At 31.3% G+C, this 27,725-nt stretch overlaps 1 protein-coding gene and 1 non-coding gene across 2 annotated transcripts; one reads left to right on the top strand and one right to left on the bottom strand.

Annotated features, from left to right (window-relative positions):
• Nucleotides 1-14,017: 14,017 nt before the first annotated feature.
• TRNAG-GCC (transfer RNA glycine (anticodon GCC)) lies at nucleotides 14,018-14,088 on the bottom strand. Its single transcript has one exon. It is a non-coding gene; the product is annotated as a tRNA-Gly (tRNA).
• Nucleotides 14,089-14,357: 269 nt separating this feature from the next.
• LOC148283350 (uncharacterized) lies at nucleotides 14,358-26,494 on the top strand. Its single transcript, XM_088223656.1, has 10 exons — nucleotides 14,358-14,587; nucleotides 14,671-14,895; nucleotides 15,683-15,890; nucleotides 17,863-18,139; nucleotides 18,303-18,476; nucleotides 19,164-19,367; nucleotides 20,797-20,967; nucleotides 21,773-21,953; nucleotides 24,267-24,435; nucleotides 25,757-26,494. The coding sequence occupies exons 1-10, from the start codon at nucleotides 14,462-14,464 to the stop codon at nucleotides 26,368-26,370; spliced, it is 2,349 nt and encodes a 782-aa protein (XP_088079782.1). The 5' UTR covers nucleotides 14,358-14,461; the 3' UTR covers nucleotides 26,371-26,494.
• Nucleotides 26,495-27,725: the final 1,231 nt, after the last annotated feature.

Here is a 27,725-nt window from a genome sequence, read left to right on the forward strand (position 1 = left end):
TCAATGAGAATTCGGTACTGCTATTTTTAAAATGTCTTTTTTCCAAAAACCAAAACTGTTTCTATTTTCTCAAATTAGTTCATGTTAAATTTCACTAGTACCCATGCTTTTTAAGATTTATTTTTAAAAATCGCATCATTAGAATTTTTTAGTTTATTTATCCGTTTGTATCCAGTTCAAAAGTGATTAAAAAAAAAAAATATTTGAATTTTTACCCCTGTTATGATAACATGTCTCATTATGTTAATTTAACTAGAATTTTTTTGTGGTTTTCCAAAATTAAAAATATTTATTTCTTGTGATTGTGAAACATCTACATTTATTATGTAATTAAATTCTTCGGGAGAGTCGTGAAATGCCTCTCAAAAAATTTTTTTTAATTCCCTGTTTAAAATTACGCAGTCAATATAATTAGAAGTAATATAAAAATTATAAATCAATTCTTTTGCAATTTTTGTCTCTTCTGAAAATAGAATTTATACAACTTAACTATAATTGATGCAGTGATGTTTTTTCAGTGCTGATATATGTCATGATTATTTACTTCATTGCAATGTTATGTGCAATGCTCTCCATTCTAAATTGATAAGTAAAATGCATATTTGCAGTTCTGTTTATTTAAATTACTGTTTATACAAATAGTTGCTCACCTTCTTTTCAGATATGCATATATTTTTTAATGTAAATATTATATTATTCATATTTAAAGCATTCATTTTTTTTATTAAAACACATACTGCAGTTAAATTTTAAGTGTTTTCTTTTCAATGTAAAATATGGGCACAGAGGTTACGTGTGGAACACAACATACTACAAATGGCCGCCTTGGCTTTGTTGGCCCTTTCACCCTTTTCACGAAATTTTCGATCACATTTTGACATAATTGTGGATGAATTCTGTCAATAACTTGTTGAATTTCCATTTTGAGCTTCGGAATTGTCTGGATTATTTGCATACACTTTTGCCTTCAGAAACCTCCAAAGAAAAAAGTCCTTGGTTCGTAGGTTTTCACGGCCTTCAGAATATAGATAGTGTTTTTCTGGGTTATTATGTATATCATTCAGCCCTGAAGATGGACACTGCAATGTGCTCCGAAACGTCGGCAATACAAAGCCCACAAACACGGCATAATAACCCAGAAAAACACTATCTATAAAAAAGTCCTTGTTGAAACCAAATATCATCAACATCAATTGCATCCAACGCAGGCCACAAAAATTTAGTTAAATTGTTGCGGTAACAAAGACCATGTCAACATTGCATTCTCAAAAAAATACAGGCCAATTATTCCGACAGTCCAAAATCCACACCACACGATCAAACGCGGTGGGTGCAGCCTTGCTGATGGATCACTCGTGGGTTTTCGGTGCCCCAAATTTGACAGTTCTGATTATCAACGTACCCATCAAGTTAGAAGTGAAAAAAAATTTTTTTTTGGTAAAATCACCATTGGCTCCATTATGCAATTAGATCAAAGCGTGCATGTGGAGGTCTTTGGTCAAAATTTACTGCAAAGAGCTAAGTATACTCGTCCCTTCTTGCAGCTTGCAGATTTATGTATTAGTAATAATATGCAAGTAATTTTAAAGAGATTGTAGTTTTACTGCATAAAAACTGCCCTACTATTAATTTTTATAGCAGTGTTTTGTCTCAATTAGGCCGATGCATTAAGCATTAAAAGTATATAACGATGCTAAAATCTGTAGCCAACTTCATGGCTGGCCTAACTACTGTCAAAATTCTGCTATTGGTGCAGATGTTACAAACATAAATTAGCATGTAGGCCTGCTTGGGTATGAAAATATTGCAGCCAGAGAATGAAAAAAACAAATTAAGGTTTTTTTGGCACAAAAATTATGAAGATGAACTATAGAATAAATATTTCAAATTTTTGAATTACCGAGAAATTCAGAACTCAAATTTCACAATCAATAATAAATTTTCATTGATTTAAAAATATTATGCCTCTTATTTTCCTATTTTATTTGCTTCGCCAGTATCGCGGTACTAATCTGTATATTACAGATTATGTTTGATTATACCTCCATGATTTTAACTATGTACTCATATTGTCAGAAGAATTTTTTTAATGTTTGTTAACATATTTCATTGAATAGTACCTAATACACAAATAATGACTGTAAGTGTGATCCACTCTGACGTTTCAGCTACCGTTCCAGAAGCCATCTTCAAATATGGCTCCTGCTGCGGTAGCTGAAATGCCGATTGTAAAAACACTTATTTTAATCCTTTCCGCGCATTCAAAATTGACATATTTTCTTTTAGTTTAAACACTTATTTTACGTATTTCAATTATTAGTTTAGACACTTATTTTTTTAGTAACCATGAATTCGTGATCGTAGAACAACGATGGATGTGCGAAGAATGCAACATCGACTTTTTTTTACATTTGATCTTGAAAAGGTTTTATATAAGCTTTTTATTCCAGGTTTTAAAAAAGTAAAATGTATATAACTAACCCAAGTATCAATGGATATACTTTTGTACTTATAATGTTATGACATGAAGTCTCAAAAAAAAAATTTCCGCTTTCACATAAAGTTAATGAAAATCACAAAATCACAAAATCACGTTGTTCTACGATTGTTCTACGATCATGACGATGTAGACTCTATACTTGATGAATACTTAAGCTATGAACCTTTTTGATAATAAATTACTCAGATATGCTGTGAGCACAGTGTAGTAGTGCTGTCATAGGCACACACACGTACGTAAGCACCACGGTAAATAAGTTCAAATAGTTGTTTTTTTCCAAAACAGCTTAAATAGTTTCTAATATATTACGATGAAATATCTTTGTTTTTTTTGTATTTAGCACTTTATTTTTTGCAATTGAATTACCAACTAGTTTCGGCTAAATACTATCCCTTCTTCAGGGTTAATTACAAACTAACACCATAAAAAATTTACACCGTGGGGGTGTAAATTTTATACAGCATATTACACAAACTGCAATATAGGAAATATACTAAAAAATATGAAACAAAAAACTGATAAATTAGATAAATCGGGCATTTACAAGTTTACTTGTCACGACTGCAATTAATTTTATGCTGGAAAAACATCACGCACATTTAAAACTAGACTCAAAGAACACATAAGATGTCTTAAAAAGAGCAACTTTTCGAAGATTGCAGAACATATTCTTACAAATAATCACTAATTTAATTTTGAAAATGGTATTAAAATTTTACACATAAACAAAAAAGGCCGTAAATAACAATGTAAATATTATTAATAATCGAATAAATTTAAGTAATAGTCATATTTTGAATATGTTCCCTCTCCCTAAATCTACACATAAACCCCCAGTCTCTACCCCCTCTCTTCTCCCTTAGCCACACCCACTCTACCCTAATAGTGTAAATGTTTATATCATGTTAGTTTGTAATTTGCCTAGCTTGGAACGGGGTATGTACCCTTGTTAGCTGGGCAAAGTGAACATGGAATTGTATTTTGATAAAGAGTGTGAATAAATAAATAAATAAATTAACCCTGAAGAAGGCATAGTATTTTGCCAAAACTACTTGGTTATTTAATTGTAAAAAATACAGTGCTACATACAAAAAACTAAGTTATTTCATTGTAATATATCGGATAATAATGTTCCACAAAATTAGTGCTTCAAATATTAGAAACTGTTTCAACAGTTGCTTGTACCAAATTTTCTTGCCCACGCCCTCTAAACTGTTTTTTGAAATTGTTTCACAAAAGAGTTTAAGAAGTGAAACAATAACTGTTGCTACTACTCTTTTTAAATAACCGAAACGTCCATCTCTAGTTGGAATGAATCCAACTTACACTTGATCAGCCAAAAAATATGATACATATTTATAAACATGTACCTACAGTAATTGGTATGTTCTTAAAAATATATCAAATTACTTTGCAATACTATGATAACTCAATTAATAATTGTCACTGAATAAACTGAACCTACCCTGTAATTGGATATAGCTATCTACTCTCATACATTGTATTTAATTTACTCATAAATAATGAGTAGATATCTTTTTTTCCAGTCAGTTAAGTTTTATAGATTAAAATAACTCCTAAAATTTAATGTGTTTAGCAGACAGATAAGCATTTGGCATACCTATATTGTTTTATTTTATTTAACAGGATGATAATAATTCAATTATGTATGTTTATCTTTTAACCCTTCAGAAATGACATTAAGAAATATTTATAATAAAAAAATATATTAAAAAATACAAAGTAATTTCAATACAAAGAGATAATCTCAAATTTGGTGTTATATTTAAGTATCATAAAATTCAAAGTGCCTAAATTTCCTTGAATTTTCTTTCCTGTGTAAAGGAAATCAAAACATGTGTTTCTTTGAACAAATTGTTTTAGTTATACTGTTTATGAAAATTAATAATATGAGGTGAATATGATAATTTGATTGCAGACCCATTTAGCAAAAACATATTTTTATAAATTTTAGTTTTTCAATGAATCTATTTAATTACCGTTCATTACTTGAGTTAACTACATAATTAATTCTGCACCTGACTCACTGATTTTTCTTTCAGTCATGAAAAAAAAATCCGTTCATCTTAACTTCCATTGTCAATATATCCCTTTCATTATAAAACTGATTTACAAATTATGTATAATATAAAATTTCATAACACTAACTATTATTTATAAATATGTATAGGAAAAACAATGGCAGTTTATTTGACAAAATGAATCAAACAATTTTTAATTATTTATACTTACCCGTTCTTTACATTTGCATTTGATGTATTTTTCGTCACGAACAAATTTAATCATTACTTAACCCAATATGCATTATAAATTACTGTTTTATATTTGACTTTTTGTTGATTCTATCAAAAATCAAACATTGGTTAAACTGTTGAAAAAAATGTTATATCAGCTTGACAAACTGTATCTTAAAATCAATATTTTTTTTAAGATAACAAACACGCCAACCAAATAAGATCATTGCAATAGCAAAAGTTTTTTAAAATTTGAATACTGCTTTCCAAATATGTAAATATTAAATAATAATATATTCATTTAGCGTATATGTGTATTATTTTTAATTAGAAACTATGCAGGAGAGTGCAATAAACATTGAAATGCCTAAATGCCTTTTTGCTAACAAGAACAGAGAAGATATGGTTACCATTAAGAGTAAGAATATTATTTGTTTTCCAAGCAATTGCATACCGCTGGCTAATAAATATTTTAAACAAACAATATTTTTAATTAATGTGTGTTCTATGTGAATTTTGTCTAAAAAATATATTTTAGATTATTTATTTTGTCTGTAATATTACAATGTGTATTTTTTAATACATATTTTTTTAATTTCTCCAGTACGTTTTAAATGGCTGAATCTAGTGGTATAATTTATTGATTGGAAATATCAATTTAATAATCTAAAGAAATTAACGAGGCCAGCCCTAATTGGCAAACAGTAGATTTTTGCACTATCATTTTAGAATGTAGAAATGTAACACCGGTGGCCTCACTGTTTTACCAATTCGCATTGGTCGGGCTGCATATAGAACAAAACAACTCACGCTAAAATGTCTGAAGAGTTAGACTACCCTACACAGTACCTCCGGAAGTAGGTTCTACAATGTTGATATTAAGGTTCTTATGATAAGGTTGGTTATTTGCTTGACACATTGGTATAAGTTGTTATTGTCAAATTCGATAAGCACCCCATATACGCATAGGTAAAAATGGGATTTTGTATGAAACAATTCAAAATATATTATTTTAGTGCTTGTTTTGGATACAATTATTTCAATTTTACCAATGCGATACATTTGTCATATTTATTTACCTGTTTTATAAATTTTTGGTTGTATTATAACTATTTTGTCTAAAGCTTTTATAAAGACTGGCTTTCTATGTACATATGATAATGTAAATTGTTGATTTTTATCCTTTATATTTAAGTCATAGAATTATTTTTATTTTTCTTAATTGTAATGCAAATTGAGTGGTGTTCCTATTGCCATTTAAAACAATTTCATGTTCTTGTATAGTTCATTATATGATCTAAATTATTGTATCGAATTCCTGAAAATGTTATAATTAGGTATGTGCCATGTGTTTATGCACAATATATTTGTATTTAATTTGTAAATAATTGTGAATATTACCAAAAATTGCATTTACATAAATGTTTTATATTTTAGTGTACTTATTAATTTGTTATTCTCTTTGAAATATTAAATTTATTATGAAGATAAGAAATAATTGTTTCATTTTATTACCTGTTTTCTGATAATAAAATATAATTGGCTTACAAATAGCTTAGGTGGTATTTATTTTCAAATGTTCATTTTATGTTCAACTCTTTATCTTACTTATACACAAATACGGACCTACCATTGGTTCAGTTACAAGGGAGGGAAGAATAACATGCTCCTATTAAATTACAAATGCATATATTCCCATCCCTTTGAGCAAGGAACAAGGCACTTGATCCCCTTTGATCCGGCACTGTAAATATATACATACATAAACGTAGTGACACGAAATCATACTAATGACAGATCGCATTCTAGGGCATATTTTTGACAGATAAGCTGTCGTGGCCGCCAGATATGACGTTTTCCTAGGAAACCACTCTCTAGTCACCGTTTCGGCGGCCGTTCACCGCATCACCGTTCATACGGCCGTTAAGATATCGGCACCGTTTTCCTAGGAAACCAGAGCTTAACAGAGTGTGTCTATTTATTCCAGGGCTGCATTCGGGAAGCCTGCATATACTACTAAAAATGGGAGAATACCGCGAAACCGTCGAATTTTGCCCTGGATGGATATTTTGCCCAAACAGTCTAATCTATGATTTGGTACCAAATTTACCGAAATCAAATGGAAATATGTTTTTTTAAAGGTTGATCATAGATTAGACTGTTTGGGCAAAATATCCATCCAGGGAAAAATTGGACGGTTTCGCGGTACTCAGTTTTGGTGTAAAAAAAAAGTTTTTTATTTACATGTTTACAAACAACATATTTTTTTTGTGGATCCCAATCAGATTCTTTCCTTAAATTCATTATAATTTATATATTTTTACTTGACTTAAGGGAATGCTTAATTAATGTTAAAAAAAGTATTCCCACCAGTGCATCCCTATTAATAAGAAGAGCTTAGCTATTGTGCCGCTAAGCGTAATTGACATATACAAGAAATAATACTTATATTCAAATATGAATTATTTTAAGCTTTGTTTATCACTCATAAACAAATAGCTACTAATGAAAAGTTAATCCATCCTTTTTTAAATGTTTATCCAAACAGGTTTTACACGCTTTCATGACAAAAGCAGGTATTTTGTTTTCAATTGTAAACATCTAGTTCACATCATACCTGGTTGGCAGTTAAAGAATGACTAAATACCTGTTAGGCTCATGCCCAGTCATTGAGCGTTTGGACATGGGATAAGTGTCATATTTTTTTAGGGCTCAAGGCGCGTCTGTGTGTATTAATAGGTCAATGCATACACATAATGATTTTATAACACATTCTTAGAGTCAAAATTTTGTATTTTTCAGCGCATCTGGCAATCCTCGTTACAATAAGTATCATTCCAGAGAATGTACTAAAACATTAATTTGCAATAAAGCAAGTAAATCAAGCTTTGTTAATTATATTTACAAAATATATTTAAAAAATACCAAAAGTCTGGAGTCAGATATATATTTTTGGATAAGAAAAAAATATTCAAATTACTAATTTTTGTGATAAGGCCCTTTTCATATCTTTGAAGGTTATATAATTTTTAAATAAAAAAATTTAACTATAGTAATTTACATAACCCTTGGAAGAAAAAATAAAACAACTAGCCAACACAGTTATTGGAGTAAATAAGCAGTCATATTTTTATTGATGAAATCGGAATTCACTTGTGACAAATTTAAAAAACATTTGCATAATTTATAATAACCCAAACTAGACACAAACAGTTATTTCATACTTAAAAAATAATTGAGTCTTGGTATACACTCCTCTTAAACCTAAAAGATGAGTGTATGATCTATTCTGTGGCTCTTTGAAACCAAAGTTATACCCATTATTGCAGCAGTGGTGAAATTTTAATAGTAAACATTTTCTAAAAGTAGCCAAAAATAGGGCACCCGTCCAATGATAAAGAAAATGTACTTCGTCATAACTTATAAGGTTTCTAACTTTTTACTAAGCTCTTTATTGTACCATTTTTAATACAATTACAAGTTTTAAACAATTATTTTTTTATACTTATGCACCCACACCCACACACACGCACCCTCTCCCTCATTCATTCCCACACATGTATCGCACATGTATCCTCTCCCTCATTCATTCACGCATACACACATTCACATACACATAAATACAAACGTCACACAAATACAATTACTAAACTTCTTTTCTTATATATTATGTGTCATTATATTTACAGTGGATTTTTTTAATTGGCTTTAGCATAGTTAATATTTTTCTACTTATTTTGATTATGTAATAGCTGTAAAAATCCCAAATAAAATAAATTAATAATATTTTGAGTTTGTCCAAATTTTTGTAGACAAGGACTGGATTCAACTCCCTGGGGAGCTGTTAACATTAACATATTACAACAGAGATGAAGAACAACTTCACAAACATCAACAGATGAAAGAATTGAAGGAATACCAAATATGGGCAGAATGTGGCCACTTAAACCAGCCAATGACAGGTCATAAGCCCTGTATATGCCTAGACTTCTCTTAAATGTTCTTCATCTCTGTTGTAATATGTTAATAATTATAATAAAATATTATGTCAACATATTGGTATCTTTAAGTAAACTTATCAGGTATGTTTTAAGTGGTTTAGGCTTTATTTACAAAAATATCACATTAACTATTGATGTTTTTAGATATCAATTTCGGATAATCTATCGTCAAAGCAATTTAATTTAAAATGTTTAAATATAACTTGTTAATGTTCAAATACACATGGTTAAAGTTCAATAGTCATCATCATTCCCTTTCCACACTTGATGGTGTATAGACCTCTGCATTGGTGCACCAATTGCAGCGTATCTTGATCATTTCTGTTCAATGAAGATAAGATAATCAGTCTTATGCTGCAGGTGCCAGTCCAGATATTATGAAATATTCTTGTATAAAACTACGAGTATCTTTTCAAATCAATATTTCATGTCAAGCATGTTGGATCGCACCGGAAATCTCTTGCATGGTAGGCAAATGCGCTGACCATTAAACTACAAGGCGGAAAAGTTCAAAAGATGTAATAAATTGTAATGTATTTTCAATCTTTAAAAATCTAAATTCAATTGTTGCATCAAAATCGGTAAACATGTTTTTTAATATGTGTATTTTTTGTTACAATTCGAGTAACAAATGACCCAATATTCTAGAAAAACTCAATTTTCTAAATAGTCGTAAATACCAATCAATTTTTCACAATTCGATAAGCCATTTTTTTTTAAAGAAAAGAAAGTGATATTTGCATCCTCTTTGATTTATCCATATACTTTAATTTTTGGGGCTATTTTCAATGAGTTGTAATTTACTCACGTTTGAAAAATGGGAATCAAGTTGTGGTTGAACGGGATTCGAAGCTCGGACCTCTCCGTGAGATAAAATAAATTGATGCTCTAATCTTAGATTCATAAGTCTGGTTTTGCTTGATTCTCAGTATACACCTCCAACACAATATTCTTTACCAAAATCATTATTTAATATTATTTTCTCTATTGATTTTATAGGAAGTTCATGTCTCAGTAGCATGAATACAACATATGTATATGGAGAATAATGGGTCTTTGAACTTTTTTTCATTATTTACATGGCCTATTTAGTCCACTGTTATTATTAGCCAGAAACATGTTATATGATTTTCGGGAACAAACAGGACTTAAATATCAATATTTCTCTCGGAACTGGCTATATTGAAAAGACCAATGTAACTAAATACTTGGGACTATTTATTGACTCCAAACTTCCATGGAGCTACCAATTTGAGCATGTAAAATCAAAAATAGCACCCGTAACTGGCGTATTGCATAGACTTCGAGGCTTGCTTCCTCATTCCGTTTTGTTTGCCGTCTACTACGCTATGATTCATTCCCACCTATCTTATTTATCATGCATATGGGGTTTTGCCAGCAAAAATCAGATCTCGGAAATACAAATTCTTTAGAACAGAGCTCTAAGAAACATTCTTGAACATAAATGGGATTCCCATGTCAAGGATATCTACCGGCAAACAAAGATACTTCCTTTCAAGGTAATGCCACTGCATGACATAACCATTACTATTTTAAATATCATAAACTTTTCTGCTCACTCAAATTTAAAATACACATTTGGTCATAATATTCATTATTACAATACGCGTTATTCAGTGAATCTTCATGTGTCTAAGTTTCGCTCAACAAAGTTTGGCAGTAGGTCCTTGGAAAATATTGGCCATTCCGAATATAATAAACTGCCTGATGAGCTAAGACACAAAAAATTGAATAAAAAATCCAGAAGTGTCGCAATTAAAAAATATTTCTTAAATCTTTTTGATAGTGATAATTATTAATGTAGTTTATATAAATTGGTGTTTTATGTTTCTTATACATTATTTTTTTCTTTTTATTTCAGATGTATTAATTTGTATGATATTATGTATTGTCAAAAAAATTATTTTTCTTATGTACGGTCCCAAATGAGTTTCTTTAGTAACTCCTGGGAGTATAATATGTACTTTTTGTATTATCTGTTTTTAATAATAATAATAAAAAAAACAAAATTTATATTTCCAAATGTTTTTTTAAAAAATAAAATGGCGTTGTAAAATAAATTTGATGCTTTTGCCAATGTCATGTTGAATTATTTTATAAACAAACTGGTTTGCAGTACGCAACCAGCAACCAGGCCCAACCGTCGGGTCTGCAAGCAACATAAACATAGGTAAGTCTAACAGTTCCAAGAAAGTTCTCTCCTTTCTCGTTTCAAAACTAAAAAGGAGAATCCCCCCACCAAACGATCAATCCTCCACCCATACTCATGCTACTGTCACTGATCCAACAACAGGCCCCAGTCGAGCTACAAATCGATTCCGTTATTTTTTTTAAATTAAGCAAAAAGTTGTATGTATCCCTGCTGGCTAAGATGAGCTAGATATTTGTAGGAAGAGAAATTAGTGGTGCCAAAGTCTTAAAAAAGGTTGGCATTTGGTCATTTATTGGGTAAACAAAGAATAAGTGGTTGAGATCTTCTTCTTCTAAACGACAATCGCAAATGGGGGAGTCAAAGACACCAATTATCGCTAGGTGAGTCCTCATACAGCAATGCCCTATCCTCATTCGACAAATGGTGGATGTATCTTTTTTAATTTGGTAATGTATCCAAAATAAAACAAGTTTATTGAATTATAATTCTACTTTATTTTTTATAAAATATACAAAGGGTATATTGTGACGCGTTTCGTCTTGTTAGGACATTTTCAAACAAACTATCTTAAATATTTACAAAGTTTCCTTATATACTAAAAATAATTGCTATTTTATGTTTGTGGATTTCTATGCAAGCCAAAATAAGTATTAATAATTAAAATTCAATTAGGGTATACTGAGTATATTAGAGGAATATTTTGGTTATATTGGGGAAAAACCTTCCATTATTTAAACAATGGTAATGTATCTTTTTTGTTCAGCAAAATTTTCTTAAACCAAAGACGTGATGGGACATAAGGTTGAATGAGAGTGTAATTTTTTCCTTTTGAAATTTTGGAGGAGTTTCATTTGTAGGACCAGCTAGATTACTTTCATCATATTTTTTCACCAAATATTATAACTTATATCGCTGTAGGGAATAAATCTCCCTTTTCATCTCTATAATTTAATCCAAATGGAAAGACTGGTCAATATTTTTCACAAACGGATCCAAATTGGAAATGTCTGGCTTTTCAGGAGCGTCTTTTTACAGTCACGATGATGGTCACTGTGCTCAATTCAAACTTCCTCAGCCTTCGTCAGTTTTCACCGCGGAATAATTGGCTTTAAGAGAAACTCTTTCCTATATTTTGATCATTTTTTTTTTTAAATGCCTCATTTTATCTGACTCCTTAAGCTCACTTCAAAAAATTAGTAGCAATCCCTTCAAACAAGCCCAATCCCAAATTGTATTCCAAATTTGCGAAAAATTATACTTAGTGAAACAAAAAAATGCTCAGGTTTCCCTAGTCTGGATTCCGAGCTATCATGGTATTCCAGGTAATGAAAAAGCCGATTCTTTAGCTAAGGGAGCTGTATTAAATGGAAGTCCAAATTACTCTTACTACCCAGCCGACGATATACAATCCAAAATATTGATATTTCCAAATGTTAAGAGCAAACAAAATAATATTACAGAAAACAAAACAAGAGAAGTCAATTAAACCCTTAAACAATATTTTAAATACATGGAATATTTTATGAGAACTTAAAATAAAAATTACATGTATTACACCAAAAAAAACAATCACAAAAACACCCAAAACCTTGATAATACATTTTTAAAAATAAATTATAGTGGAAACTTATTTGACGCAAAATATATGATAACAGAGATACGAGCATAGAATTAAGAATAGTCCAGAAGGAGCGTAGAATCATATTTCAATACATCGGACTGTGTCCAAAAAATCCCCCACTATGCCTCACTTTCGCCGCGCGCATTCGTGATGTCGCCGCGTAATTTGCACGACGGGAAAAATATAATCATAACACAAATGTAAGGTAAAAAAAAGCAATCTGTTAATTTCTCTAAATTTAATTGTGCACGCGGAAATATTGATTGACACAACAGAGTAGATAAGTAAAGGGTCATTTAATAAGAGTAATTGAATTAATGAACTTTAAACTTAAAATATAAAACAAATTTTATTTTACATAAAATTGATATTTTTATATCATGTTAAATAATATTTGATGTTTCGAAGATAATGTCGCTCAAATGTCCACCACAGAGTTGTTTAATCCGAGATCCAATCTTCATTAATTCTCTCATTAGATGAGCAAAGTAGGGTAAAAAAATATACTTCTCTGGCAACAAAATTTTTATTTTGTTTCCTCGACAATCTGACAGATAGAAAAATAATTCAATTTTTAAGTAATGCATTTGTTATATACACATTCATTCGCTAATTACACATGAAATGCGATTGCATCGTGTTTCTTTAAGATCCTAGCAGTATTTTTACACTTTAAAAGGACACAACACGGCATAGTTGAATTCAAATCAGGAGTGGCGTACTGAGCGACGTCTACAAAGAAACTAATGGGTCAAAACGTAGACCTACTCATTTATGAGTAGTTGAGTCGCCTTCTGTTTGATGTGCGTATGCGGTTTCTGGACTATTTTTAATTCTATGGATACGAGAATAGATAATATTTGAGAACTTATTTCTATTTACAAATAAAAAAAATTATAACAGTGCCTAGTTAAGTATTTATTAATTATATTTTATGATAAATCTAATATATTACAAATTATTTCAATAATAAATGTCAAATAATAATAATTTGAATATTGCACATATTCTAATCAACTTTTATTCCAATAATTCACATTTTTTGTAAAGCATGACCACATATTTATTATGTACATACTTACTCCAATGTGTGTACTTAACACTGTGTGTAGAGTGTACACCAACTAGTTACCTATAGTTCTACATTATCTCTGTGTTCACCTGAACCAATAACTTCCTTAAACCAAGGATAATCAAATTATTATTTATTATTCATAGATCAAAAGACAACAGTGTATTAGAATAATTATTATGATCTACATAGAGACCGTATTGACGGTATTATGGAGGTTGAATTAGGGAGGTTGCTTCACTATGCAGTGCAACGAATATCAAAAACGAATATTAACGAAGGTAGGAATATGAAAAAAATAATATTCTGCGTATTATTTCTTTTAAATACCAGCCGGTATTAAAAAAAACAAGTGTTACTGTAAAAATAAAATGTAATGGGGAGTGGCAAAAAGATGCATCGGCCGGGAATCGAACCCGGGCCGCCCGCGTGGCAGGCGAGCATTCTACCACTGAACCACCGATGCCCTGAAGGAAACGGCGACATTTATTTAATATAAATATTTTAATTTCATAAAGATTTGTGTCTGTTCATACATTATTATAATGTAATTTTCAACCTTCGATAGTAATAGTGTAATGGATTTAAACAAACAAATAACGAACTTTATCATAATGTGTGTACAATCGTGCGTACTTTTGATAACCCAATAATGGTCTCCGAATTCGGCTTATAGATGGCGTGAAACATTTTTTCCACAAACATCCCATGTTACCAACTGCTGCCAACAAAACCATACTTATCATTTATTTATATCTTCATGTTTGTGTTGGTTTCTGTAGAATGTCCAATGAAGTTAGTTGAAAATAAACTAATAAATTTGATTAAATTTAGTGAAAATGCCTTTAATTTGGAAAAAGTGGTGTCGGTTGTGTGCCAAAGAAGATGATTATAAGCTCGAATTGTCCAATGGGAGTCCTGGACCGGATTTTATATTGAGAATTTCAAAATATCTTTCTATACAGGTGACATTAGCCTCGCTTCGTGTATGACATTTGCCACAGGGTATTTAAGATATTCCTTAACACCGATCGTTTGCTTTTTTCAGTTATCAAATCAAAACGACTTACCGAACTCCATATGTCAAGAATGCTGCGACACTTTGGAAAATTTCGATGTTTACGCTGTAAAATGCGAAAAAGTGCAATTGATGTTTCGATCTTTTATAGCAACAGACCGAAATGAAGACGATGAAAGTATTCGAGCACATAAATCCATTTTTTTAGGGAATTCAATTGATGATAAGAAGTTAGTACCCATTTGCATCCTAAAGGTAAATAAACCAATGTGACAAATTTCGTTTATACTGAGTACTTCGAAATACTTTTTTGTATTTCTTTTATTTAAAAAAAACTTTAGTTTAAACATAAGTAAAATAATCTTTGTATAGTCTTATGGTTTTATAATTGAACTCGAATTATTGAGAACATCGGTATTATTGAGATATATTGTATTGTCCGAGAGACAGGTATCATTATGAATTTCGGATCCAATCCTTGACAAGTTAAAACCCTATTCCGTCTTGACATGTTCCTGTTTTTAAACATAAAATGCTTGTTTTTCTTGCAAATAGTAAAAAAGCACATTTTTTGCAAATATTTCCAATATTAAAAACATATATTTATTTAAAATTTAACTGGGGAATGTAAAAGATTTACCAAAAATCAACACTAGGAAGAATAGAAGACATGAGTGGGTTATGTGACAAATACAAAAGGCAGAGATATCTAGGGTCAAAGTTATGAACACCAGTACAATTTTTGATAATATAACGCCTTCCTTCACTCTTAAAATTAGTTTTCTGCTGCTGTTTGATGGTGTAGTTGGTTTTTAAAAAATAGAATACAAAAATAAAAGGAAAATAAGGAGACCACAGAGAAGATGGACTGACAACGTCGTCGGACTCGTGGGACTCATGGTTACAACAGGGATGGAGAACTGACAGGTCATAAGCCCTCCCTAGGGGGTGAAATCGACTTTACCATGTTTACAAACATCGATAAATAACTAACCTCCTCATCCTTTGTTTTTGTTTGTTTAATTCATCCTTTTGTTTGCAGAGTGAAGATGATAAGAAAGATGATGTTATAGTTATAGAAAAGGAATTAGAAACCCTCCCGGCAACTAGAAAAAGAAAAGCAAAGGATAAGTGTCTAAAGAATGCCGAAGTTAAAGAGGAATTGGTGAGTGATCATGGAGACTTTGCAATGGACAACAATTCTTATAGTGAAGATGATCATATTCCTCTAGCCAATGTTACCATTTCGGGTAAGTAAAATAAATATATTAATTAAAATGGTATTTATTTTGTAGAAGTTTATTTTTGATTGATTAAAAATTTCACGAGTTTTACATCAAAACACAGATTTCATGAAAATCAAATGGAGAAATGTCTGCCTTGTAATGTAGTGATCAGTGTGTTCACCTACCATGCTTGAGGTCCCGGGTTTGATTCCTGGGAAGGTTGCCATGAAATATTTGATTCTAAAGGTGGTTTTACACTGAAGTATCTCATTGTCCCTGGACCGGCACCTGAAGCGTAAGATTGATCACCTTGCCTTCCTGTAACAGATGATCAAGATACGCTGCATTTGATTTAACAATGCAGTGCCCTATGTACCATTAGGTGCAGATGTGGTTTGATGATGATGATAAACAGCTGTTTTGCATTTTCAAATGACTGTCAAAATCTAAGTTTAATTTTTATTACTTTATTAAGTTAAAGTCTGTTCATTATTACAAGAATTTCCAAATAAACAAACCTGCCGCGTGATATCCGACGGAGAATAACCCATTTCACACATATCATCTTAATCTAAACAACACAGTAAAATAATAGTGGATTGACATTTACTGGATTCGTTTGTACCTATTTAAATTTGAAAATATTAATATTTTTTGTTTTTTTTATAAAACTCCATAGCTAATGATTTTAATAAAAATATCAAAAAAAACGACTCTGTTAATATGTTATTAAAAAAAAAGAAATTGAAGCGTTCTTATAATTTACCCAAATATTTCAATTTTGGTGACCATTTTCCACGAGTTGTAAATAACTCACTATTAAGAAATGGAAATCAAGTTGAGGTCGAGTGATGTCGAACCTCGAACCTCTAATCCGTGAGTCCCTAACACTAGCCACGGGACCACAACCCGATTCAAATAATATATTAAAACTTAACAAAAGAGTTTTTAGTGATTATTTTATCATAATCATTATTTAAATTTAGCGAGTACCCTCAAGTAAAAATCCTGCAAAAGAAAATTGACTGGAGATTAGTCGGTCTCACGGTGTACTGGATATAGCGTTTGCCAGGCATTAAATAAATAAATAATTGTAAAACAATAAATATCGATCCACCTTATTGTATTTCATCTTGCCACGTAGATTTTTGCCGTGGTGTAAAATAGGCCAATCGAGCGATATCACGCAGTGGGCTCGTGGTTTGCACGTGCACAGCGGTCCAGTCTCCGTGAATGTGCGGTAGTTCATAACACCTTAAGAACGAATGCAAACTTTTAAACGGTTAAGTACCGTAAGCGAGTTAATGCGCTCTCCACAGTGAGGGCCTGCCATATAAAAATAGCTCATAAACTTTAAGCGTCGAGGTCCCAGTATGTTACTCAAATAAGATTTACTTTCTACCGCCAAGTACGGTCCAATCGAAAGAGAAATGTGTGCATAAGAGTGGATCCTATGATAAAAGTGTCCACTGAGTGGATACTATGAGAAAACAGTGTCAGCAAACGTGTTAATGCGCTTCATTTGGTAGACCAATTACACTTTATATAGGCTGTGAAATTTAAGTACATGTGGGTGGGAGTATTTTTTTTTTAAAGATGTTTTGCTGAATATATTTATAGGAAATAATTATTTAATTATTCAATATTATTATTTACAGGTTTTTAAAAAATATTATTTCAAGGTTTTTTTATTTTACAATGAGACAGAATTTTACTCAAGTATGTCATTAAGGTACTATTAGTGATATTCGAAAAGTATTGTTTAAAAGAAGTTACTCAATTTTGTGGGAAAAACTTAGTGAATTTACTTATAGCGCCGATGTGTACGTAGCTGCTTTCCTCTATGAATGCAAGTTGTGCAACTATCATTTCGAGGTGCGAAATGAATTTTAAAATAGAATCTAACATAGGTAGATATTAACAAATAGGAAGAAAATTAGTTTGGAATTAAAATACGAAAGTCTAGGCATTTATGTAACTAAGATTCCTTTTTCAGATACAAAACCTATGAAAGTTCGTAAAAAAAAGTGTAGTAAAAAGGCCAGTAAACATTCATCAAAAATGAAGCGTAAAAAAAGTAGTAAATCCAAAGAAAAGATTGGCTTGCTGGAAGAAATAACTGAGAATGATTTCAATATTAAAGTTGAACCAATGTCGGATGAGGGTGGTAATGTTAGTAATGGAGATGATGAGGATTTCAACATAGATGACGAGAAAAGAGACGCAAAGAAAATTAAAAAACAGAGAAAAAAAACTTCAGCTTCATTTATTAAGTAAGTTTTGTAACACCGAAAATCAAATTTCGTTTTCTTGTTTAAATATTTACTATCATCGTCTCATTATTATTTTTATTTCTATATTTTGTAACCATAATCAATTATAGTATAAAAATAAATACATTTTGGTATTTATTAACTACAGGTATTTGAATTCCAGGTATGAGTGTTACATCTGTGGAGAAGATTCGAGGAACTGGCACGCTCTGTGTGTTCACTTCAGGGATGTTCACGACATGAGAGCCAAGGTCATGTGCTGCTGTGGCAAGTTTCTTGCTTCGAGGGTATCTATCGGGAGACATTGTGCCAAACACGGAAAATCAGACAGCCATGAGTATGTGCAACAGTGAAAACATATTCTTAATTTATCAGACTCCGGTTGACTGAGTCATAGATAGGAAATTTCTATTGCTTTGGGGCTAACAAAACAAAATGAAAGATAATCATAAATTCAACTTCCAGCCTCTATTTCGTAATGGCCAAATTTATATCAATCTCGTGTTAATTGCTTCTTTTATGCAACCAAAACTAAATTCATATTTTCAACAGAGATATTTCCTTCTCTAAAATGTTCTCCACCTCTTATGTTGATCTTAATAACTTCCCAGAGGGTTAAATCCAGTATTTGTCTTTAAAAATATTGAAAAACTCAAAATATTGTTGAAAAATTTCAGTCTAAACAGCTCTAAATATACCAAAATAACACAATTTTTAAAAATATTTATAGAAGGCTATCCTTTACCAACCTCAATCATCATGTTTAAAAAATAATACTATTCCTTTCTTAGATCCCTGGTCTCCGGGCGTTTTCTATCCCTAGCTATTATTCTCTAGTATTTCCTTCTTCCTCTCTTATGGTCTGGCTGCTTCAGTTGGAAAATCTGCGCGGTAAAACATCAGCCACCCTTTTATCCAGTATTCATTCCATGTCTCCCACCCAATGCAGGCTTCATGGCTTACAGTATTGTAAAATTTCACACTCGTTTGATCGGTTGCTTAGTTTATTTTATCTCACTTTCAGCTGTGCAAAGTGTAATAAGCGTTTCCCTCGAGAGTCGGAACTCGCATCTCATATGATCACCCATCTTCCTAAAGAAGAATACCCCTTCGTGTGCTGCAAGTGCGCAAGACGCTTCACCACGCAACAGCTGCTCAGGCATCACGAGAAGAAGCATATTCCCATGGAGGAGAGGCTCATACATCCCTGTGAGATTTGCAAGTCATTGTGAGTGTATAATCCTATAACATTACCTTTTACGATACTTGTAGTTTTGTATGGACATATCGCACTGCGAGAACTAGAGGGCCGCACGGCAAAAAATGAATTATGAATGCAATTTTGTAGAGAAAAAAAAAACCTTTTTTATGCTATATGGCATTAATTATTACTTGGAACCAATAGTCTCATACCCCTGTCGCTCCTGAGATTATTTTCCAAATATTCTTTACTTTTCTCATTTTTTTGGACCATCGAGAGACCGTCATATAAAAATATGTTATTTTCTAAGTGGCCAGTAACATGCACAATCGTTGTGGCCATGATCTAACAAATTATGGTAGAAAATTTGAATTTTTGTTTGTTATATTACTAAAATTACACAACCATCAAAATTTTTATTTTGTTATTTATTAAATTGTTCGTTTAAAACTAAAATATTTTCATGTAAAACCATACCATTTTAAACATATGATCAAAAGGTGCATTTTAATTTACTTTTATGAAAACTGTGAAGCCACGTGTGCAAATTTGTCGTAGATTTATTAATTTATTTTAAAGCTATATGACCACAACTGCAAAAAACTGTAAAAAAGCATATTTCTGGATAAAAAAAGAATATATTTAACTATAGTAAGGCAAAGAACTTTAAGTTATCCTAGCAATATACAATTTTCAGTTATCTACACTAATTACTTTAACTGTCAATTTTCAAATATTCAATCCCAAATTACTCAAAATAGTGTAATTTCCAGTTATGGCCCTTTAGTTCTCGAAGTGCGATAAAACCTTTGACCAAAATTATATGTCATCGCTTACCTTTTGATTCAGTCTGTGTTTATTTTGTGAAATTAAAAATGAAATTCTTGCCTATGTTTTACAATAGTTTTTATTGTGTTTTATTTATTTCTTTGACGTTTTCAAACATTTCCACAGTAAAAAAGATAACAAAATACTTTCAATAATTATATTGAATTTTAATCTCTATTCAATATCAACACATTAATAAATCAATATGGGGGAAACATTTTGTCTAAGTTCAATCTAATAAAAATATTGCAGTAAATTGTTTGCATGAACGTAAGAGAAAACATTATTTTCTTCACATTATAAACAAACCAGTCTGATTAAAGTCTATAAATCCTCAAAATATCAGAGCAGTCGAATGATAACAGGTTCTAACTATTAAAATATGCTCTACTCAAACTTGTGTATTTAAATATGTGCCAAGATTTCTCAATGATTTTTCCTGGTGTATCTAGAAGGGTTAAGGTCTACTGTGTACTTCCTACTTTTCACTTTTATTTATTATTTATTTTACTGCGACAAAATTTCAGAAATAAGCAAGTCTTGAAAAATAGTTTCGAAGCGTCATGTTTCTTTTGACTGTCTATTCTAACCTTGTCATACCTCTCAACGACTCTGTTTTTGCTGGCAGGTTTGCATCTAAGAGCAGTCTCCTGATGCACATGAAGGCCGTGCACGAGAGGCTAAAGCCCTTTGTTTGTGACCAGTGTGGACGCGCCTTCACTACTAAGGGTATCCTGGAAGAACATCAAGTACGCCATAGCGATGCAAGGCCCCATGTCTGTCCTGTGTGCCATAAGAGGTAAGTTTTGTTGCTGAACAATTAATAATAATAATAATAATCTTTATTAATAATTAGAAGTACAGCAAATAACTGCTTCCTCATTACATCACTATACTGTACAATACTTTAAACCCTGATATAAAGTTCTCAAATAAATTTAATATAATTTAAAACTAGTCACTCACATTCAAAACGGGTTCCATGGATTATTTTAGAAAGCATTAAGTATAAAACTGTGTCATTCATTGTGTAAATTTATTTATTAATTTAATTTACTGGCATGTCCATAATTTTTTATTATTTCCTATTAACTTATGTCTATTATTTTACCTATCAACCCATCATGTCAATTATTTTACTTGTTAAGTCTCCACTTAACACAGATTTCAATTCTAACAAGTCAGGACATGAATATGAAAGCAGTCATGTACTTTATGTCAATAACCATAATAAAATTAGTAATAAGTAATTATAAAATTTACATTTAACTGTTTGGTTATTCATTTTAAAATACAAATAAAACTTTGAATTATTTTCCAACCGGTTTCGGAGCTACTACATGCTCCCTTATCAAGGTACAATTTAGAAATGAATATAATCCTCTTTTATAATTTTAACAGTGCCTACCTAAATCTAATACATATGGAGGTAATAAAGCAAGTCTTCATGTAGTATTTTTTGTTTTAGGTGTGGATAGGTTAACAAGAGTGGACTATTGGAAATATTGTTTATTTGAATATTTATTCTTTTTTTTTTAATTTCTAAGATCTCCTAATTGTAATTGATCATAATTTTATGTACTATGCTTTGTATTGTCTTTCAGTTTCAAGACTAAACAGCGCCTTGCCATACACTCGGATACACACAATGATACCGTGTACCAGTGTCCCCACTGCCCCATCCAGCTCAACTCCCGGCGGACCCTGAGGATGCATCTGTTCGTTCACGATGAAGTCTGTCGGTTCCAATGTAACTTCTGTGATAAAGCCTTCAAGAGAGCTAAGGTCAGATTCTTTATCTCATCCTTATCCACAGAAAATTCCCAGTTCAGAAAAAAAATCGTTTAGAGAATTTGTTAATCCTGTTACACTGTCATCCATCACGTTACCTACTCATTAAGGTGGGCCTAATCTTTAGAGAAAATAAACCTTTTTTTTTCTCAAATTGTAATAGTGAAAAAGGTTGCTAAATGATGTCTTTTAACGATAAAAAAATCTTTTGTCTTCGGATTGACTTTGATATTTTGAAAGATTTTGAAAAAAAATCCCTTTATCATGTTAAACCTGTGTTTCAAATCATCAGATATTTTATGTTCGCCGATCAGTTAGAAATTTTTACTCGTACGTTTATGGTCTCGGGAATAAGAGCATTTGTTAATATATCTACTTTAACACAACGAAATGCCAATCAACACTTTATTACCGCGACGGAATTCTTCTAGATTTTTCTTAGTTATCTTAGGGTGCGATTTTACAGGTTTTCCCGGACATTAAACTTTATGTTTTAACTTCTATGCAAAATGAATAATATTGCACAGTAGGTAAGAAAGCTACTTTTTATATATTGTCATTGTTTTTACACATTTGTTTGGTACAATGTCAGCTATTTTCTAAAATTATAAATATTTATCACGCTTATTAATCCATGTCCACTCTTAAAATTACTTCTGTTGGCAACACATTGTCTTTTATATCATGAATAGCATCAAGCACAAACATTTTTTAAATTTCCGATTTCCATACTGATGATATGCCCAAACGCGAGCATTCACTTAAATGGCTGAAGCACGATTTGTTATGGGCGAGTGGAATTTGGTACAACAATGTTTGATTATGTCCAAATGCTTGCAGACTGGCTGGATTTCCTCCCTAGGGAGTTGTTCATATTAAAATTTATTTCAACAGAGAGGGAAAAGATTGCTGAGAAGGGAATATGGAAGTCTAGGCATTTACAGGGCTTATGACCTGTCATTGGCTGGTTTAAGTGGCCACTTTACACACTATGTAACATTCACCATTCTAGTTTCAGCTCTTTTACTTCACTAAAGTCAACCGATGGAAGATTTGAGGAAATGTGGATGTTCAAACATGGGCAGAATGGTGAATGTTACACAGTGTGTAAAGTGGCCACTTAAACCAGCCAATGACAGGTCATAAGCCCTGTAAATGCCTAGACTTCCAAATCCCCTTCTCAAAAATTTTCCCTCTCTGTTAAAATAAATTTGAATTTGGTACTCCCGTCCCCTTACCACAACTACTATTCTGTCAAAACAAAGGCGTATTGTGGTAATGTTTATAGCAAAGGACTACATTTCGTCAATCAAAGTATAGAAATAATGATAATATCTTTACTCACAGTAACATTAATACCAATTAAAAAATGGTTTAAAAAAATAATTTTTTTTTTGTTGCCAATCCGAAGACAGGAGATGACTTTCAATTTTAATGTTTTTTTTTACTCGTAGTTTTGACTCCTTTGGCACCATATTTTTGCTTTTAGAATAGCAAAATGCAAAAAAAAACATTTCGGTCTAGCATACTACTCATAGATCAGTATTTCCACAGCAAAAAGAATCATACGAAAAAGTTAAACAAATAGTTACCACTGTAATGCTGAATTGATTTTTCTTTTAAATTGCATACCATAATAAACTAAGTTTAATTTCAAATGTTGGCATGTCAAAGTAAATTACTCGTAAATTATTATTATGAAGTGTTACGAAGTGAATGCCGATTCAATTAACAATATTAAATTACTGGTGGTCAATTACAAAATTTTAAACTGCGATAATAATCATCATACCTTTATCCGCAACTGAAATGCCGCATATCTCAATCATCTGTTACATTAGGATAAGGTGATTAGTCTTACGCTTTAGGTGATTTCTTAGGATGCTTTTAACTGAGTTTTATCGAATCAAAAACATTTGTCCAGGATTCCGGTGCTATTTTACACACAGAACTGTATTCTTTATCCACCTGGACACAGACAAAACGGCAAAAACAGTCACAATATAATTACTACTACTACCATCATGCCATTTCCCGTAGGGGTTGGCAAAGAGGATGGACCGCCACACACATCTATCCTACCATACATTCCTAGCTTCTTTCACATTCATACATCGTGCCATACATGCCCTTCGGTTGTGTCTACTTTGAGAAACTTGTAATTTATATATGATTCACGGGTGAGTTGTCCGCGCTGATAGGTTAATAATGTTATATTTTCCAATGAAATGTTATTATGATTAAACGTTATATTACGAGCTAAGCCCTTTGATTTATTTTAAATAATTTTTTGTTTATTCCTTTTAGGATTTGAAAAACCATAGCAACTTGCATACTGGTCGTCGGCCATACTCTTGTCCATGGTGTTCTAGAACATTTGCCAACGGCTCTAACTGTCGTGCCCACAAGCGCCGCATGCATCCCAACGAGCTCCGTATATCTGATGCCAGTGCTGCCATGGTCAATAAAGTTCCAGGTAAAAATATTTCATGTTTTTTATATCTTAAGAAATCTTAAAATTATGTTGAAACATTTCCGATCCGTGCGAAAAACAAAAAAAATCTAAATACCGATTTCACGTAACACGTGTGTTTAAATCTGCTATTTAAGTGGATCAAGCCGTTGAACTCTATTTATTTTAAAACCACTGTTTTAAGCTTGCTCAGAATTAAATTCTATCGATTTACAAAAAAAATATACATAGTTGATTGAAGAAATTGCCTCTGAATGTTCCATTGTGCAGATTTTAAATTCCTCATTTTTGTTTGTGTATTGCATAGAATTAAGAATAGTCCAGAAAGAGCTTAGTATTATATTTGAATACATCGGACTGTGTCCAATAATTCCCTCACTACGCCTCACTTTCTCCGCGCGCATTCGTGATGCCGCCGCGTAATGTTGCAGGATGGGAAAAAATATAATTATAACACAAATGTAAGGTAAAAAATAAGCAATCTGTCAATTTCTCTAAAATTTCATTGTGTATGCGGAAATATTGATTGACACAACAGAGTAGATAAGTAAAGAGTCATTTAATAAGAGTAATTGAATTAATGAACTTTAAACTTAAAATATAAAACAAATTTTATTTTACCTAAAACGGATATTTTTACATCATGTTAAATAATATTTGATGTTTTAAAGATAATGTCGGTCAAATGTCCACAATAGAGTTGTTTAATTCGAGATCCAATTTCCATTAGTTCTCTCATTAGATGAGCAAAGTATCTAGTATAATAGACAATCTGACAGATGGAAAAATAATTCAATTTTTAAGTAATGCATTTGTTACATACACATTCATTTGCTTATTACACATGGAATGTGATTGCATCCTGTTTCTTTGAGATCCTAGCAGTATTTCTACACTTTAAAAGGACACAACACGGCATAGTTGAATTCAAATTAGGAGTTGCGTACTGAGCGGCGTCTACAAAGAAACTAATGGGTCAAAACATAAACCTTCTTATTTATGAGTAGTTTAGTCGCCTTCTGTTTGATGTGCGTATGCGGCTTCTGGACTATTCTTAATTCTATGGTGTATTGACTACACAGCACTGGAGCGCACGGATTTTTTGAGCACAGTAAGGGAAGTGTTAACTATTTTGGTAACATGTAAAGAGCACTTTCCAAAAGTTATTTTATGCAATATAGAATTCGATTTTAATTTCATCTAAGAAAAATATAATATTTGGTCAATAGATTCTAATAAAGTTTAGAAAATTAGTGAGATTTTTTTTTATAAAAGCGTATTCCGCATCATTGGATGTATGTATTTATATTTAAATTTGTTTCAGTACCTCCGAGCACTGAACCTGAAGCTGAAAGTAAAATCCCAGCCGATACCGCCCCCCCTAAAGTAATCTATACCACAGTGAAGCGTAAACTGCCACCCACGTCTGTCACTAAAGGCCCCAAATTCCACATGGAAAACCCAGAAAATGATCAGCTAAATAATCATAAAACAGATTATAAAAAAGATTTAACAGTTCCTTTACCTATTGAAATACCCACATCACAAACAAAACTAGAAAAATCGTCACCTGTACATAATTACGAGTCCAGCATGTCTCCTTTAAATCTGAACATGTCTGCAGGACCTCATCGCTCTGGTCTCAAAGGCCCTAATTCCGGACTAACAATCACACCTGTTTCTTCTACGGAACAACCGATGTCCGATTTCCAGAACGCCGCCGAAAATTACAATTCCATTCTTCAAAGCCGAGGGATGGATCCCAACTTCACAGAGGAACAGATATTTGCAAAAAGCGCCCAACACTTGTACAACAGTTTCGGCCCAAATGCGGTTTCTAATTTATACAATGCTGCTGCCTCGTCCGCTGCTTCATCTACATCACAATTCTCTTCTAATCCATACTCGCTGCATTTTGCGAGAGATGGTGGTAACTAAATAAATATTCTGGAATAGTAATTATTTGAATTACGTTTTAGATAGTCTTTATTCTAGTGTGCATATTATTTTAGTTTATTTTAACGGTAATCATTTTCTGTAATTTAATTAACTTATATTTTTATGCAATATATTTGAAACATCGTAAAGTTACATTTTGTATGCCATACCAAGGGGAAAAAAACATAATATTTGTTTATGTAATATGTATGTAAGATATTTATTATGTTTTACTTAATTAATTATTTTAATCAAGATACAAATTTTTGCATTGATAGAGAAAAATGCATTGCAAAATAATATTTTTAACATTTATTATTTACTTTCCTGTCAAATCAAAATGTAATAGCCAAATTCACTATTAAGGATATAGAATATATTATTTTAGTTTATTATTGTAATTAACGTCTTATCTTTAATTTATTGGTTATTTATCTAAAAGCATGTTTATATCAACATGATTCTGTTTATTCTGATGAATTTAGAATATTCATACTGAAACATTTTTTTCTTATTCAAACAATTCTGTCAAATAATATTTTATATTAATAATATATTTTAAAAGTTGGAAAAACAGTAATGTAGTTTTGTCTTCAAAAAAATTTCTTTGTTTTGTCTATCTCTAATATTTGTTTTTTCCATAATTAATGTTCGCAGGCGATGGGATATCCATATTGTGGCAATAAATTAATACCAAGACTGATACTTTTAAGATGTAAAGTTATTTTACAAGGAATTGTCTTTTAAGATTAATTTTGTTGAAATCAAGTTTTGAAATTAGTCTATGTAATTAGTGTTTAAAACCCGCACTTTGAATGACATTAGCTTCTATCAGCTGTTCAAACGGGGAACAAAAAAGGATGAACAAAATTGCTTCAAGGTTTTACTGCTTTATATGCAAAATGCTTTGATAACACATTGTGTTGATTTAAACATCCTTGAAATGATGTAATAGAAAAATGACCCTGTATAAATTGACCACTAATCGTTATTATCATTGATAAAACAATTCGATTTCTTTGTAACTACATATTTATCACACCCTTTTATTCACACACTGATTTTTAAACATTATTTTTTTTAATATCAGTTTTTTTTGCACCACAACAGGCCAGGACGCCCGATTTTACATTTTCTCAATGAAATGTATTGTTTAATCTTGTAAACATTTTCTTAGATAAGTTTGATTTTTATTTAAATAAACTTACGAAAAGAGTCGAAAACAGATCACTCCTTTAGATAAAACGCTTTATTAATAGCTCTATAAGTTTTAGTTAATTTCCCAATGACTTTTCTGTGAGTAAATATTATGAAATCTAAATAAAATAGTATTTTTGTACAATAATACTTGAAAA

This window comes from Micrasema longulum, unplaced genomic scaffold (assembly GCF_059751315.1).
Source record: "Micrasema longulum isolate JH-2025_06_02 unplaced genomic scaffold, ASM5975131v1 h1tg000246l, whole genome shotgun sequence".
NCBI lineage: Eukaryota > Metazoa > Arthropoda > Insecta > Trichoptera > Brachycentridae > Micrasema > Micrasema longulum.

Excerpts from the sequence above, each read along its gene's own strand:
- LOC148283350 (XM_088223656.1), top strand. The coding sequence starts at position 14,462 with ATGCCTTTAATTTGGAAAAAGTGGTGTCGGTTGTGTGCCAAAGAAGAT. Across the intron at positions 14,896-15,682 it reads TACCCATTTGCATCCTAAAG|AGTGAAGATGATAAGAAAGA; the intron begins GTAAATAAACCA and ends TTTTGTTTGCAG. Across the intron at positions 18,140-18,302 it reads ACTTCAGCTTCATTTATTAA|GTATGAGTGTTACATCTGTG; the intron begins GTAAGTTTTGTA and ends TTTGAATTCCAG.